This window comes from Chiloscyllium punctatum, chromosome 5 (genome assembly GCF_047496795.1).
Source record: "Chiloscyllium punctatum isolate Juve2018m chromosome 5, sChiPun1.3, whole genome shotgun sequence".
Taxonomy (NCBI): Eukaryota; Metazoa; Chordata; class Chondrichthyes; order Orectolobiformes; family Hemiscylliidae; genus Chiloscyllium; species Chiloscyllium punctatum.
Window position 1 is genome coordinate 28,102,364 of NC_092743.1, and position 17,152 is coordinate 28,119,515.

The 17,152-nt window shown below is 42.3% G+C and overlaps 1 protein-coding gene across 2 annotated transcripts in view; it reads left to right on the forward strand.

Annotated features, from left to right (window-relative positions):
• fam135b (family with sequence similarity 135 member B) overlaps window positions 1-17,152 on the forward strand; it is a 367,782-nt gene that overhangs the window by 291,022 nt on the left and 59,608 nt on the right. For both annotated transcript variants that reach the window (XM_072569977.1, XM_072569978.1), the window contains exons 13-15: window positions 3,392-5,450; window positions 9,865-10,037; window positions 11,480-11,571. In XM_072569977.1, the coding sequence (XP_072426078.1) occupies window positions 3,392-5,450; window positions 9,865-10,037; window positions 11,480-11,571 (2,324 nt within the window). The remainder of the gene's footprint in view (window positions 1-3,391; window positions 5,451-9,864; window positions 10,038-11,479; window positions 11,572-17,152) is intronic.

Consider the following 17,152-nt stretch of genomic DNA (forward strand, 5'->3'; position numbering starts at 1 on the left):
GTCGAACAAGATAATCTCTGATTATTCTCCAGCATTTCTAAGCTCTTCACTTTGGTAAAAACCTTCACAGTTTTCCCATTAAAAACCATAACTGCTGTTCTGTTCCAAATAACCTGGCTGCCAGCTTCCAGTCTCTTTCTTGTATCTTTTTGCTCACAGCCATGAGAAGGGATCAAAGGTTTTACAGGACAATGGGTATGAGAAGTCTGCCAATTTAGGTTAATAATTTGGCTATTTACAATCTCTCCCCACCCCCCCACCACCTCCCCCCCCCGCCCCGACCTCAAACTACTTCTTGCCTATGCATCTCATTAATTTGTTTAGAGAGACCACACATTAAAAAGGAAGCATTTAAACATAACTTTTTTTTTAGATTTTCTCTCAAAAGGAAAGAAATTTCCAACTGTGACAAGTCATAGTCATAGAGTTGTAGAGGTTTACAGCTTTGACCTTCGTCCCAACTTGTCCACACCGCCGAGTTTTCACAATTAATCTAGTCTCATTTGCCTGAGTTTGGTCCCTCTATACCTATTCCGTCCATGTAACTGCCCAAGTGTTTCTTAAATAACAAAATTGTACTTGCCTTCATACTACCTCAGGTGGTCTGTTCCAGACACTCGTAGATAACATCTACTGCACTGCCCCCATCTACTTTCTTGGCCATCCCTTCAACAACTTCATCAAATTTGTGAGAGATAATGTCCCTTACACAAAGCCATGCTGACTGTCCCAAATGAGTTATTGCCGCTCCAAATGCCTGGAGATCCAGTCTCTCAGAATCCCCTCCAACAACTCACCCACCACAGATGTTAGGCTCACAGATCTAATCTCAAGCTGAAAGCAGAAAAGCCACAACTAATTTTGGAATATATTGGAACTACACTGACTGCAGTTTGGCTGGTTTGAGAAATGGAAGAAGATCCTCTTTGGAGGCTGGGTTTGAGGCATGTTGTCAGGCTAGAGTAAAGTAAAAACAAGGAGAAATAGAAGATATGCGTACACTTCCATGCTTTGGGAAGTATTCTTTAGAAGTCCTGATTTGATGAATGCACACTCTTCTGCCATGATAAAAGCATGTACTCTAAAATATTCTTAGCTTATTTTTAACATGGTAATGAATGATGACTAGAACATTTTGAAACAAAGTCTTTATTTTTTCTATTTTGAGTGTACCTAAGAAGGGATCAAAATTCAGGTGAAGTGATGCTTAGATCAAACAAAAACCTACATTGTTGATGCAAACTGCCATTTGCACCACCTACTGGTGTTGGAACAAATGAATACAGTTGGTGTACAGATGTAAATTTCAAAGAAATTATGATCCACAAGATTTCACAGCAAAGGAAGAGGCTATTTAATCCTTTGCGTTCAGCCTGCACTTTCCTAAGACCATCCAAAACTAATTTTAAAGTCCTCTCTCTGTAGTCTTGCAACCTCACCTGATTTATTCCTGACTAAAAAGATGTGAGCTCAGTCTCACTTCCTCCCAGTGATAAAATGTTCCCTCTTCAAAGATCAAATGAAGCAATGGAAAACGAGTATGTAAATAAGACTATAATTTTCTCCTATCAATCCCTGTAAAATCAGTTGAAATAAATGGGAGATCACCTCCTTTGTTGAAAGAACATCAGATAAAAATGCTAAGAGGGTGCTCTAATCTGGAAGGAAATGAAAACATTCAGTAGGTCAGGGAGCACTTGTGAAGAGGGAAATGATTACTAGTTTAGAGCATTGACCTTTGAGCAGAAGTATATGTTTCTATCTCGTGGCATAATTCCAAAGCCTAATCATTCTTCACACATTAAGTTTTCTTTCCTTGGCTATTTAAGTTTTCAAGTATGGGCTAATGTACTTATTTCTTAATTTTGTTAGCAGCCATAAGGGGAAGAAATGTTCACCACCATGATTTGTTTTAGCGCCATTGCCAATAACAATTATTCTTGCAAGCCAGTGTAATTTTATACATGCTAGATATGATAACCCCTTCAAGTTACATGGGGAATTACTAATTAAACTCCCAATGGAGTTTGTTGAGTGTGAGTTCCCTTGTAACAGGTATTAGCCTTTCCAGCTGGAACTCATCACCTGAGCCCTTGATCCCACCTCTAGAAGGATGCTGTTGTGGACCGAGAGGCCCGGGTTCAAGTCACACCTCCAGAAGTGTATAATAATATCTCTGAACAAGTTAATTAGAAAAATAGGTTAATTAATAAAAGACCTCTCGAGACTCTTGTGGCACAGTGGTAGTGTCCCTACTTCTGGACTGGAGGTCTGGGAGGCTTGGGTTCAAGTCCCACTTGCTCCAGAAGTGTGTAATAATATCACTAAACAGGTTGATTAGAAAACTAAATATAAAAAAAATTAAAAAGTTGTAGTTAGGTAGCACCTGCTTCAGAGGTGTGTAATAACATCTATGAACAGGTTGATCAGAAAATTAGGTTAAATGAAAAAAAAATGCCTCTGAGCCAGAAGGCCTAGGTTGAGGCCCCGCCTATTCCTAAGCAGATACATGATAATTTTTTTTTGAAAAGCAGACACAGTAGACCATGTGCATACTGGTTGTGAGTATATTGATTGCATTAAAAAAAAACAGCCCCAGGAATGTGTCTTCAAACTGTCTTTCCCAGCTGGAACTAGCCAATGGACACTATAAGTAGTGGCACTATTTTAGTAGAGGTACAGAGGAAGGTCATCGGACCTGAAAAGTTAACCTTGATTTCTCTTCACAAATGCTGCCAGACCTGCTGAGCTTTTCCAGCAACTTCTGTCTTTGTTTCTGATTTACATTATCCGCTGTTGTTTCAGCTGTACTTTAGAGTTCAACAATAATTGATGTTCCTTTCCAGTCACGTTTCCTGAATTGTTACACCAGTTTAAAGGTGTCCTAAAGTGAGGCTGTAAAACTGTTTGATGGGCTTGTTTTGTACCCTGGCTGTTATTAAGGATTGCCAGGCGAGGTGAAGCAAGGGAAAAATAAAACTTTAGAAAAATAAACTTTTTCTCCATTGAGGCATCTACTCACTGTGGTACCATGTTATGTTTACCAGAAGAACAAACATATGTACCCATGTATTGTTTACTTTCAGAAAAAGAGCTTTTTCCATTTACTTCTCTTAGCACTGCATCCTAATTTGAACTTGTAAAATTGAACTTCTAAGATGCGGGATAAACATCCCTCAATGGTGTGCTTTAATTAACATAAGCCCCTTGGTTCACCAGTGTGATGCTTTTACTTCAATACATCACACTGGGCACGCTAGTTATTTCCTTCAGAATGCTAATTGGACAATCATTGAACAGCAACCACATTCTTAACTTGACCTGGTTGAATATTCTGTTGACATGTAGTATTTATTGGGCTACGTTATAAATTGTGTTTTCCTATTTGCAGCCAACCACATGTTTGATAATGGTGCATCGAACAGGGAGATGGGACCCAAGGTGAATCATGTGTCGGGCACAAACATTTCAGAGTTTGGAGGTTTACCCATTGAAGTGAAAGGGTACCAGCAAATACGTGATGGTGTTTTGAATTCCAAGGCCTTGAAAGTGCTTGCGACAAGAACATCTGGAACACAGACACTGAATGAAACTGTTTCCTTGGAAACGATGTACAACTGTGTGGATTTGGCTGCTTTTGTCAGCCAAGAATATGATGAATTTAGTGAAAATGAAGTCAAAAGTATTCAGAACTCAGAAGCAGATAGGTTTGTTGGACCATATCAAGGGGAGCTCTCTACAATCTATGAAAACCATTCTGAATCACTCCGATTGAATGAAAAGTCACTGAATCCTGAGCAGCAAGAAACTGTCTCTGAATGTAATGATGCCAAATTAGACAAACAGTTGGGATCGACGTCAGGCTTGATGTACATTGAGGTGAAACCCAGCACCAAGGATCCTTATCAGGGTGAGACTGTGTTAGTCTGCTCTCCAAATAGAACAAATACCAGCGAATGCTCTGTCTCTAATGACACTGAAATTAGTGAGAAGGAAGAATTTAGTGAATTAGGTTTGGACTTGCCCTATTCTGTTGTTAACTCTGAGCATATGGACAGTGAGTCTTTTGAACACGAATCTGTAAGAAGGAGGATAGAGAATGCCGACTATCCCATTATATCTGGGGCCATGAAACGATCTCTTTCATTAATATCTGATTCAGGAATAGAGAGTGAGCCCAGCTCCGTGGCTTGGTCAGAGATGCGTAAACCACTGGATTCATCTAGTGACCGGGACCTTGTGCACCAGATAATTAGAGCACAAGCTATCCACAGGAACTCACTGGAGGGTGGTCAGACTGAAAGTGGCACCAGTTTGCCCAGTGGGATTCAGGCTTCTTTGACATCAATCAGTTCATTACCTTTTGAGGATGAAGAGGAGGTGGAACTCAGCAAATTGACCAAATCTGTTTCAGCCCCACAGATCAGCAGCTCAGATCAAACAGGTGAAACCCCAGAATCTTTAATACAGCAACAGATAGTTGATGAAAATCAATGGCTGAATAGGAATTCCTCAGAGAAGGAAAGGGAAGATCAACATGATATGCGTTCAGTTCAAAGAAACGACAGTGAGGATTCTAATTCTCTGTCAGATAAAGAGATCCTGCCAAAGCATTTAGAAGATTCAGTACTGAATAGTAGCAGCAAAATGGAGCCCATCAAAAATGCTCTCATTCTGGCAAGAGATCAGTGGTGTTCCTCTGAAATGAATAATAATATTGACCAGCCTCCAAATGTATTCAGTGCTGATAGCCATAGCGATTCGATAAGTCACAGTGTTAAAGAGCTTGTATGTAAGGAAGTAGAGTTTAATAGATTATTAGATACAGATGTTAACAATTCTGACCCTGACAGTCACACAGAAGAGATTAAATTGCTTTCTGCTGAGCTGCAAAATGGCGATCATGAATCATTTGGCGGCGATAAGTTGCCAAATGCTGTGTTTGTGCCGAACAGCAGTGATGAGACAACGTGTAAATCGACGACACAGCCTGACCTGCTGACTGAGTCTTTGGAGCTGACCAAAGCCACGTTCAGTGATGTCCTCTTGCCTGACAGAACATGTCATGAAGAAGCTCCCTGCCTACACGAAGGAAAACGAGAAATGGGGCAGCAGTGTGACAGCTGTACAGGAGTAAAAGATGGGGGTGAAAACCTGTCAATGGATACCAACAACGGTGAACTTCAGCCTCTGGTTCATGGTGGAAATTCCTCTGAAACTGGTAACACAGGCATCGTCTTTGAGAAGAGGAACGTGGTTGAGGTGGTGAATCTTTCTGTTTCATGCACAGCCACGTGCCTGCCATTTTCTTCCATGCTGAGGGATTCGCCAGTTTCCTTTCCCTCAAAGCAGTTAGCGTCTCCCGTTACTAGACAGCCCATTGGCTCATTTGGCGTTGTCTCTTCTACTTCACAGGATGCTGATGCAGAAACCAATGAGAGAATGGTGAGGTAAATCTACAGCCCGTCACTGATTTATATCCTATCTCAGTCTGTGCACATGCCTTGGGATTATAGGATAAAGACACCTTCTAGTGGTGAACTGAGACATTCAAAACAGGCCAGACTGAAGTTTCTTATTAGAACTGGGTTAGTCTATGAAAACTGCCCTATCAATAAGAAAGTCAGACCTGTCTAAAATACCACAATTGACAGTCAGGAAAAGAAAAAATTCTCAAGTAAATTCCCAAAGTTCTTGCAACAACTAGAACAGGATTAAGCTTTATATATATTTTAGTTGGTCATCTTAGAACATAGAACAGAGAAAAGTACAGCACAGGACAGGCCCTTCGGCCCACGATGTTGCCGAGGATTATTCCTAAATTATTCCGATATTAGTTGATCTGTAATCAATGTAGAGGACCATACACAGTAAGAAGTCTCCAGGCTGGGTGAAGAATAAAAAGATTGCAGCATCCGAATGTACTTAGGACAAAGGAGATGGGAAAATGAATTGATGATTCCCATGTTCTTATGCAAACACCTCAGGTCAGATTACACTTGATGAACAGCTTGCTTCATACATACAAAGACTGAAGGTGCACATCCAAAATTAGGATCATTTACATAGGGAATCATTAAGGCACACAATTAAAACTGCATAGTGCAAGTTGGGGAGAAATGGTGCCATGGTAATGTTACTGGACTAAATCCAGAGACTCAAGAGAAACAAATTGCTGGATGTTTCCCCCCACAAGTGTGTTTTTGGTTGGGGGAAGGAGATGGAAAACATAGGGTAAGTGCCAATCCCATCCAACTGCCCATCAACCTCTCAAATCATCCTTTAAATCCCAGCCGACCTACCATATGTAAATTGAACTTGTTCGAGGCTCAGTGACCTCAGTAATGCCCTGCCAATGCCATACCATGGGAGTTGGGAGCAGGCGAGTAGGAGTGGTCAGCCCTTTTTGTAAGATTTCAAAATGGGCGGAGAAAAGGGGATGCTGCCTTTGGATGGTGCCCATTGTGAGCTCCCCCAAGAAGATAGTATTCACTTCCTTCCTAACCACACGTATTTAAACTTCCCTGACCCATGCTCCAATTTAACAGCATCCAATGTTCTACTGGGGCCTCCTTCGAAGGTCTGCCCATAATCTCAGCAGGGCCTACAACTTTGGTATTGCTGTATGTGCTGGAGATGTCACCCCATCTAACTGTCTGGCAGCTTCTGAGGGTGTGACTTGTTGCCACTGAGGGCCAGCATTCCCCCTCTGCAATGATTTAGAATGTCTGTAGCACTTTCTGGTCATGTGCCCGTTCACTTGCCCCTGACTTTCCTACTGCCGGGAATGAAGAGGATCTCTGCCCACTGGTCCAAATCCCAACGCGGTAGCATTGTGGAATTTAAATTTGACTCAAAAAAAGTCTGGAATCCAAAGCTAGTATCTTTAACCATAATCTTTATCGTTGAAGCCCGTCTGATGTATTTTAGGGAAAGAAATCTGACATCTTTACCTGGTCCGATGTACATATGACTCCAGGTCTAAAGCAATCTGGTTGACTGTTATTGCCCCCTGTAATGGCTAAGTTAGCCATTCAGTTCAAGGGCAGTTAAGGATGGACAACAGATGCCTACATTCTGTGCAAGAATAATCAAAATCAAAATGAAATGCTGATTCATCAGTGCGACAACAGGAGGAAGCTATTCTATACCTAAGATGTTTCGTCAGTCAGTTAAGTGGGCTGCACGGTGGCTTAGTGGTTAGCATTGCTCCTTCACAGTGCCAGGGACCTGGGTTCGATTCCACCCCATGCAACTGTGTGGAGTTTGCCTATTCTCCCCATGTCTTCATCAGTTTCCTTCCAAAGTCAAAAGATGTTCAGGCGAGGTGGATTTGCTTCGCTAAATTGCCTTTGGCCTCCAGACATGTACAAGCTAGCTAGATTAGCCATGGGAAATGCAGGGTTAAAGGGATAGGGTAGGGTGTGGGTCCAGATACGATTCTCTTTGGAGGGTCAGTGTGGACTAAATGGGCCAAAAGCCTACTGTAGGGATTCTAGAATTTGTGACTGGTCTGTATCTTAACTCTGCAAAAGTGAGGACTGAAGATGCTGGAAACCAGAGTCTAGATCAGAGTGGTGCTGGAAAAGCACAGCAGGTCAGGCAGCAGCCAAGAAGCAGGAAAATCAACGTTTCGGGCAAAAGCCCTTCATCAGGAATCAGGTTTCCTACTTGCCTTCATCACATGTCCTTTAGTACTTTCACCAAACAAAAATCAGTCAACCTTTCTTTTGAAATGGTGTGAATAGATTCCAGTCCCCCAAACCTCCTTATGTGAAACATTGTCCCCTCCACCACTTAGTGGAATAATTCCATGTTAATACAATGCTTCAGAGTCTGCTTTGGTGACTGCAGAATTAATTTTGAGAACAGTAGATTAGATTAGATTCCCTACAGTATGGAAACAGGCCTTTTGGCTTAACAAGTGCACACTAACCCTCCAAAGAGTAACCCACCCAGACCCTTTAAACGTCATAATCTAGAACGATCTGAGAGAGATTCTAAAACCTCTGGTAGAGTTGGTGATTTCAAAGAGTTCTGGCTTGCTCACCTTAAAAGCTACCCAGGAATGATTAGAGGGAGTACAAGTTGGCATAATTCCTGCTTCATCACTAAACTGACACCCCACCACAGCAATTGCTCTGACTGTCAATTTGTGTTCCTGCTCCCAGCCCATCCTGACAGCTAATGCCAACTGTTACCTGACTCTAGACCAAGCTCTCCACATCTGACCGATGCCCCTCCCACACACACACGCACACACCCCCCTACTCCTCGTCAACTTCCCTCTTCCCAACTTGCCCTTCCAGAAGACTTTGCCCCAAACCCTCTGCCACCTCGTCAACTTCACCCTCACCTACCCCTGATGTCTAACTGTCCAGAGACCAGAAGACTTGCACTAAGTTTCAACAACTATATTGTCTCCTTGTAGCATTCCTTCTTTGCATACCATGAACAAAATTACGTTATCCCAGAAGACAGCAACAATATTTTGTATTGACTTTATCCTTTAAATGGAGTACAGAACATGGAGTAGCAGCTAAAATAATAAACAAGCAAAGTACCTCTGCCCAGCTATATGACTTTAAATGAAAGTGAAGACATAAACAGGAACATTTTCCCTATATACCTGAAAGCTGTCATGTTGTTTAATGTCTTGTCAAGAATTACTAGTGCAATCTAATTTGAATTATTCTCAAAATTATGCTTTAGACAAGCCACTCACTTTGACATATAGGTGTTGAATGTTGTTTTGAATAATCTAAACTTATTGTCATTCAGTGCTTATAAGCAGCCAGACATCTGTACATTCAATTTACAATTCTCGAGTACTAGAACACATTACACAAAAGGAAAAAAAAGCAAAGAACTGCAGATGCTGGAAAGATAGGAGAAAAATAGGAATTGCTTGGAAAACTCAGCAGGTCTGACAGCATCTGTGGAGAGAAAGCAGAATTATTGTTTCGGGTCCAGTGACCCTTCCTCACTACTTTCTTTGGATCTAATTAGGAATCAGGGATAGGATTTTGAATTGCTTATGGAGGCAGGAAGGGTAAGGCACATCCTTTAAAAATAGTGCTCCTCGTCTTAATGTCAGTGACCTGATGCCTTCAGGTTGCACTGGAATTTTCAAAGGAATGGACAAAGGAAATTGGGAAGACCTTCAGTTAATGGCATGTTAAGTTCCTTGAGGTGTTGGCTCATGAAATTTAGAAGGAAATTTTTGAATCATGAATTGCTAAATCTGAGTACTCCAGTTGTACACAGCTGTCAGGTTTGATAAGAGATTAAGGTTAATTCGAATAAGGAAAAAACTTTTGCAAAGAGGGTTATTTTGTGAGATCTGTTGCAGCACATTTGGCTGTTTGATGCTTTTCTGTGCTGTGAGGCCGGTGGGCCTCCAATGAGCTATCTCCTTCTCTTCTGCAAGATAGCATCAGGATCTAACATGGCTGCCACCTGTCTTTTGACAATCGTGTCTGCAGGGCAGCTCCTGTTAATGCTACTAACTGTGCACTTGGCTTCCCACTAGCCTAAGTTGGGCATCTACATTTGAACATTTCATTGCGTGAGCAACACACTTACAACACAAAGTGGGGACCTGGAAATTATCGAGGTGTCAGGTTCCCAAATCCAGATTGAAAATCAAGCCCAAGGTTAATTTCTTTCCTAATGTGGAGAGGTACTCTCAAACACTTTCATTGTAAATATGCAGAAATATTTAAGGGGTGTCAGAGCAATTGTCCCATTCAAATAGTGATTCAGACTGTTAGGTGGGAAAGCTCAGGCCAGGGGTTTTGTGCCAGTTCTGTCTTTGTGCTGCACATATACAGATCTCAACATGGTACCTTCTTTTTGTTTCAGTTTTGTTCAGGCCAAAGACGAGTTACTAAAGGGACTGAAGTTCGAAGGGTTGTTGTACAGTGATCTGCCTCTTCTGGCTTCCGAGATCCCTTATTTCACTCCAGAGGAAGAGGAGGAGGAGGTGAATTTGGAAGAGGGAATCCACCTGATTATCTGTGTTCATGGATTAGACGGTAGGCAATGACTGTGGAGTCAGTTTTTAGAATAATACCCCTCACTACACTCACAGCCCCAATGAGGAGATTGAATAGCTGGACTGCCTACTCAAGATAAGCCATCTCTAACCATCCCCCTTTATTGTTCTCTGCACACATCTGACTTCCTTGTCAAAAGCCTACTTCCTTCTGTCTCTACTTTAATTTAACAGAAAGGTTCTCCTCAATTCACCTACATCCACTCTGTCAAAATCCCAAATGTCTATCTTTTGACCCCCACAATGTTTCTGCAGCTGCCAGTCTGCTGCTCAGCCACTATCTCAGTGTCTCTTTCAATCCAGCCCCCAGTAAAACCATTACTCTCTCTCTCACATCCAGGTTATTCCTCAAACCTGTCACTTCCTTAGGTTCGAGGGATGCAAACTTGAATGGGCATGATAGGCAACTGTTTAGACCTGCCTGGATCCAGAAAGCACGATCAAAATATGCCCACAATTTAAGGGATTGTCCTGCACTTGGGGACATGGGTGACAATCTGCCCCACCTTTCTGTCTCTACCCTCAGATCTGTGACCAATAGTTGTAGCATGGTACAGTTAATGTCATGAACTCTAAAATGGCGCAATTCCTCTTGAGAGGCTGGACGTTGATATATTGTAATCCTTTTCTTGTTGCATCTTTGCTGAACAGAGTAAAGACAAGCACAAGCATATCAAATTTCAAAGGATCACAACAGTGTGTTTGTCCGAATGGGTGCAAGATGAGAACCTTCAGCAATATTCCACGTCTGCATTGAATAGTAGAATCTTGCTAAATGAAATTGTTTTTAGTCAAGATTAGAGTGGTGCTGGAAAAGCACAGCAGGTTAAGCAGCATCCAAGGAGCAGGAAAAATCGATGCTTCAGGCAAAAGCCCTTCATCAGGAATAAGGCTGGGGTGGAGAGATAAATAGAAGGGGGGTGGGGCTGGGGAGAAGGCAGCTGAGAGTGCAATAGATGGATGGAGGAGTGGGTGAAGGTGATAGGTTGGAGAGGAAGGTGGAGCAGATAGATGGGATGGAAGATTGACAGGTGGGACAAGTCATGAGGACATTACTGAGCTGGAAGGTTGGAACTGGGGTAAGGTGGGGGGGACGGGAAATGATGAAACTGGTGAAGTCCACATTTTTTTTGTAACCCTGACACAAATGCTTAATCTTTCTCCATGAATTTGCTGCCTTATGTGTAATTGGATTAAGGCCAACAAACCTCCAACTTCCCAGTCAACAGCTATTCAATAGATATGAGCCTTGATGTTCATTGTCAAGATATCCATAAAATGCATGTTTAAGATGAACTCCTTACTTTCACTGTTTGCAGCTATCTCAGGACTGAATCTGAGCAGGAGCGGTAATTTACTTGATGGCTGTACTTGTCCAGTTGGACATGCTGAGGGTAATTAAAGAATAGTTCTTCTTTTCAGGTAACAGTGCAGACCTGAGACTTGTGAAGACATTCATTGAGCTGGGACTTCCTGGTGCCAAACTGGATTTCTTAATGTCCGAAAGGAACCAGGTAGGCTAGAATCAGGTGAATCTGAGTAACCTGATCTTATTGGTGGGGAATAACCTCTGGTGTTTTGTTAATAATTTGACATCTTAGAAACAAATTGGAAACCGTTGGAAACAAATATGAAATAAGGAAAAACATAAAATCCCTACAGTGTGGGAACAGGGTCATTTGGCCCAATAAGTCCGCACTGACCCTCCAAAGGGTATCCCACACCGAACTATTTCCCAACACTATTACTCTACATTTCTCCTGGCTAATGCACCTAAACTACACAACCCTGAACACTCTGGGCAATTTAGCATGGCCAATTCACCTAAGGTGCACATCTTTGGAATGTGGGAGGAAACCATAGCACCTGGAATAAACCCACACAGACATGGGGAGAACGTGCAAACTTCACACAGACAGTCACCCAAGGCTGGAATTGAACCTAGTTCCCTGGTGCAGTGAGGCAGCAATGCTAACCACTGAGCCATTGTGCTTAGACTTTTCCTTTCTGAAACATTGACCTATCCTTCTCGTTTCAGAAAAATGAAAACTGAAAGAACTGCAAATGTTGGAAATCAGAAACAAAAATGGAAATTTCTGTTTTTGATTCTCTTTCAGCTGTTAGATCAACCTGGTGGGCCAGTTCTGGAATGTTCCACTTCTACTAGTTAAGATTGTATAACGGAATTTTAGAATTTATAGTACCGAAGGAGGCCATTCAATCCATCGTGCTTGCAGTAGTTCCTAAAAGAGCTACCCAGTTAGCCCCACTCTCTATTCTTATCTCCGTAACCCTCGAAATCAATCATTTTCAAACATATATCCAGCTCTCTATTGAAAATTCCTGTGGGATCCACCTTTGCCGCTCTCTCAGGCAGCACATTCTAAATTCTAACAAGTCTCTGAGTAAAGAAGTTTCTCCTGATGTCACTCCTAACTCTGTTACTGACAATTCTGACAGTGTGACCCCTAGTTGCTGAGATACCAACTAGTGGCAGCAAAATGGGTGGCACGGTGGCTCAGTGGTTAGCACTGCTGCCTCACAATGCCAGGGACCCAGGTTCGATTCCAGCCTTGGGCGACTGTCTGTGTGGAGTTTGCACGTTCTCCCCGTGTCTGTGTGGGTTTCCTGCGGGTGCTCCGGTTTCCTCCCACAGTCCGAAGGTGTGCAGGTCAGGTGAATTGGCCATTGCTAAATTGCCCATTGCATTAGGTAGAGGGAAATGGGTCTGGTAGGTCTGAGGACAGTGTGAAACAGATTGATATGCTAGAATAGGTTGATGTTAGGAAAATAAATCCCCTGGGCCAGATGGAATATACCCAAGGTTACTACAGGAAGTGAGGTAAAAAGATTGTTGCACCTTTGTTGATGATCTTTACATCGTCATTGTCCACTGGAGTACTGCCAGATGATTGTAGGGTGGCATGGACTTGTTGGGCCAAAGGGCCTGTTTCCACACTGCAGGGAATCTAATCAAGACACCCACCTTATCCTTCTTAGTTAGAAGGAAACTTGATTCACTTCAGTTTGAACACAGAAGTCAAGGATTTACAGACCAACTGCATATAATGTGGTATACATGCTTTGTTGATGTTAATGATTAAAGAGAATTCAACAAATGTGAGAGAAATTTCACGTTCCTGAGGTAAATAATTTAATCTTCACTGAATTTAGGAGGGGGTAGTGAGAGTGGTTACTTAAGGGTTAGAGACTTGCTAAATTTATAACCTCGTACAGAAAAAGGTTACAAAGATCACCCCTAATGATTAAGGAGTCATCAGCTTAACTTCACAAGTGGGCAAAATTCTGGAAACACTTTGGTATAGAATTGATAGTCCTACAAAAAATGTGTGTTTAATTTAAGAGAGTCAGCGTGGATCTGTTGAAAGGGAATTGTGCCCAACTAACTTGCTGGAATTATTTGAAGAGATGGTTGGTAAGGGTGAGGCCATGGATGTGATGGACTTCCAAAAGGCATTCAATATAATGCCCCACAACAAAGGAAAGTTATGAGTCTTGTGATAAAAGGAACAGTATCAACATCAGTATCAACAGATACAAAATTGGCTAAGGGATAGGAAACAGAAAGTGTACAACAGAAATGTAGAGGTTATATTGGAAGCACTTGTTGATAGTGCTGGACAGGTTTGTCCCGCTGAGGCAAGGACAGGATGGGAGGTTGAAAGAACCTTGGGTGACAAGGGATGTGGAACAGCTAGTCAAGAGGAAGAAGGAAGCTTACTTAAGGTTGAGGAGGCAAGGATCAGACAGGGCTTTAGAGGGTTACAAGGTAGTCAGATAGGAACAGAAGAATAGACTTAGGGGAGCTAGAAGGGGCATGAAAAAGCTTTGGTGGGTATGATTATGGAAACCCTAAGGCATTCTACACTTATGTGAGTAACAAGAGGATGGCCAGAGTGGGGGCAAGGCCGATCAGCGATAGTGGAGGGAACTTGTGCCTGGAGTCAGAGGAAGTCGGGGAGATTCTTAATAAATATTTAGCTTCATATTCACTACTGACAGGGACCTTGACATTTCTGAGGACAGTGTGAAACAGATTGATATGCTAGAACAGGTTGATGTTAGGAAAATAAATCCCCTGGGCCAGATGGAATATACCCAAGGTTACTACAGGAAGTGAGGTAAAAAGATTGCTGCGCCTTTAGTGATGATCTTTACATCATCATTGTCCACTGGAGTACTGCCAGATGATTGTAGGGTGGCAACTGTTACTCCCTTGTTCAAGAAAGGGAATAGGGATAATCCTGGGAATTACAAACCAGTCAAGTCTTATGTCAGTGGTGGGCAAAGTATTGGAAAGGATTCCGAGTGACAAGATTTATGATTACTTGGAAAACCAAAGTTTGATTAGAGATAGTCCACATGGCTTTGTGAGGGGCGAGTCATGCCTCACAAACCTTATTGAACTCTTCGAGGATGTGATAAAACACGTGGATGAAGGTAGTGCAGTGCATGTGCTGTACATGGACTTTAGCAAGGTGTTTGATAAGGATCTCCATGCTAGGCTCATTCAGAAAGTAAGGAGGCGTGGGATACAGGGAAATTTGGCTCTCTGGATATAGAATTGACTGGCCCATAGAAGACAGAGGGTGGTGGTTGATGGAAAGTATTCACCCTGGAACTCAGTGACCAGTGGTGTACTGGGACCTCTGCTCTTTGTGATTTTTATAAATGACATAGATGTGGAAGTGGAAAGGTGGGTAAGTAAGTTTGCTGATGACACGAAGGTTGGAGGAGTTGCGGAGGGCTGTTGTAGGTTGCAGTGAGACATTGACAGGATGCAGAACTGGGTAGATATGTGGCAGATGGAGTTCAACCTGGAAAAGTGTGAAGTTATTCACTTTGGCAGGTCAAATTTGAATGCAGAATACAGGATTAAAGGCAGGATTCTTAGCAGTGTGGAGGAACAGAGGCATCTTGGGGTCTGTATCCATAGATCCCTCAAATTTGCCACCCAAGTTGATAGGGTTGTTAAGAAGGCGTATGGTGTGTTGGCTTTCATTAGCATGGGATTGAGTTTAAGAGTCATGAGTTTATGCTGCAGCTCTATAGAGCCCTGGTTAGACCACACTTGGAATATTGTGTTCAGTTCTGATCACCTCATTATAGGAAGGAGATGGAAGCTTCAGAGAGGGTGCAGAGGAGATTTACCAGGATACTGCCTGGATGGCACGTGCTATGGAGAAAGGTTGAGGGAGCTAAGGCTTTTCTCATTGGAATGAAGAAGGATGAGAGGTGACTTGATAGAGGTGTACACGATGATGAGAGGCATAGATAGAGTGGATAGTCAGAGATTTTATCCCATGGTGGAAATGGCCATCATGAGGGGGCGTAATTGTAAGGTACTTGGAAGAAGATTTCGCAGAGATGTCAGAGGTAGGTTCTTTACTCAGAGAAGTGGTTGCATGGAATGCTCTGCCAGCAGTGGTAGTAGAATCAGATACATTTGGGACATTTAAGCCACTCTTGGATAGATACATGGAAGTTAATACAATGAAGGGTATGTAGGTTAGTTCTGTCTTAGAGTAGGATAAAAGGCTGGTACAACATCGAGGGCTGGAGGGACTGTACTGGTCTATGTCCTATGTATGATAAACTTACATACAACACAAACTGCACCTTATTGGAGTATTGTGTAAAGTTTGGTGTACCATACTTTAGGAAGGACATCACCACGTCAGTGGGAGTGCAGAAAAGATTGATGAGAATGGTTTTAAGGGTGAGACCCTTCCGTTATGAACAAATATTGGAGAAGTTGGAATGTTTTCCTTGGGGAGTGGTAGGCTCAGAGGAAATTTGTTCAAGGTTTTAAAAACTATGAAGGATCTGGACAGAGTGGATTGGGAGAAACCGTTCTCAATTATAAGTGGATCAAGAAGCAGAAGGCACAGCTTTTGAGGTGTTTTGCAAAAGAAGCAAATATGAAGTGAGTTTTTTTCTAAAACAAACATTTTTACACATAAAATGATTAGGGTCTGGAATGCAATGCCTGGAAGTGTGGTGGAAGCAGGTTCAATGGAAGCATTCAGTGAGGAATTGGACAGGTATTACTACGTGTAGGGTCATGGAGAAAAGGCACAAAGGCACAAAGTAAAAATAATGAGCCAGCTGGTATAATACATAATGGACTGAATGGCTTTCTGCAACATAATTCTGTGATTCTGTTTTAATTAGAATTAATTTTAGAACACCAAAATCTATCTGTTCCCCTGTTCTTATTCCCCCTGTCTAGGAAATCATACTAAATCTTGGAAGGTAGATGCCATGACTTTGAATCAATATAGAATGGATGTTAAAATGGAAAGGATAGTCTCAGGCAGATTGCTACACTTGGCATCGATGTAAACACTGGTCATGTTCCCCTATGACTGAGTGATAGAGTCATAGAGATCGACAGCATAGAAAAAGAACAAATAAAATAACACTGAGTGAAATTAGGATAGGCTTCATCAACGACCCAGGTTCTGAGGGGCATCATTAAGGAGATGAGGAGAGGCAAAGAAGCTTAAGCATTAATGTCCTATTCTCCTTTCTACAACAACCTACTCGCATCTTCCTGATGTATGTGTGGGTGAACAGCATTCAGGAGCTTGTGGTAGAATTGGAGAAATAATTTGATCGATAATTAGAATTTAATCCCAACAGGCCCTTCAGCCCAACTGACCCTCCGAAAAGTATCCCACCCAAACCCATTCCCCATTACTCTACCATTGACCCCTGACTAATTTTGCTAACCTACACATGCCTGAATACTATGGGCAATTTAGCACGGCTAATTCACCTAACTTACACATATTTGGATTGTGGGAGGAAACTGGAGCACCCAGAGGAAGCCCACACAGACATGGGGAGCAGGAGACAGACAGGAAACAAGAGTTAGGATCATGATGAGCACTTGATTGAATCAAATGGCTGAACAAGCTTGAGGGACTGGTGGATTATTCTTGCTCCCAGTTTCTGGTGTTCTTACCACATTCTCAGATGGGAAGTGAAGGCTGAGAGTGCTGGAGAAAGCAGAATACAAAGAGGGAAAGCAAAGTTACACACAAAGAAAAATCAAAGAAGGAGACTTGG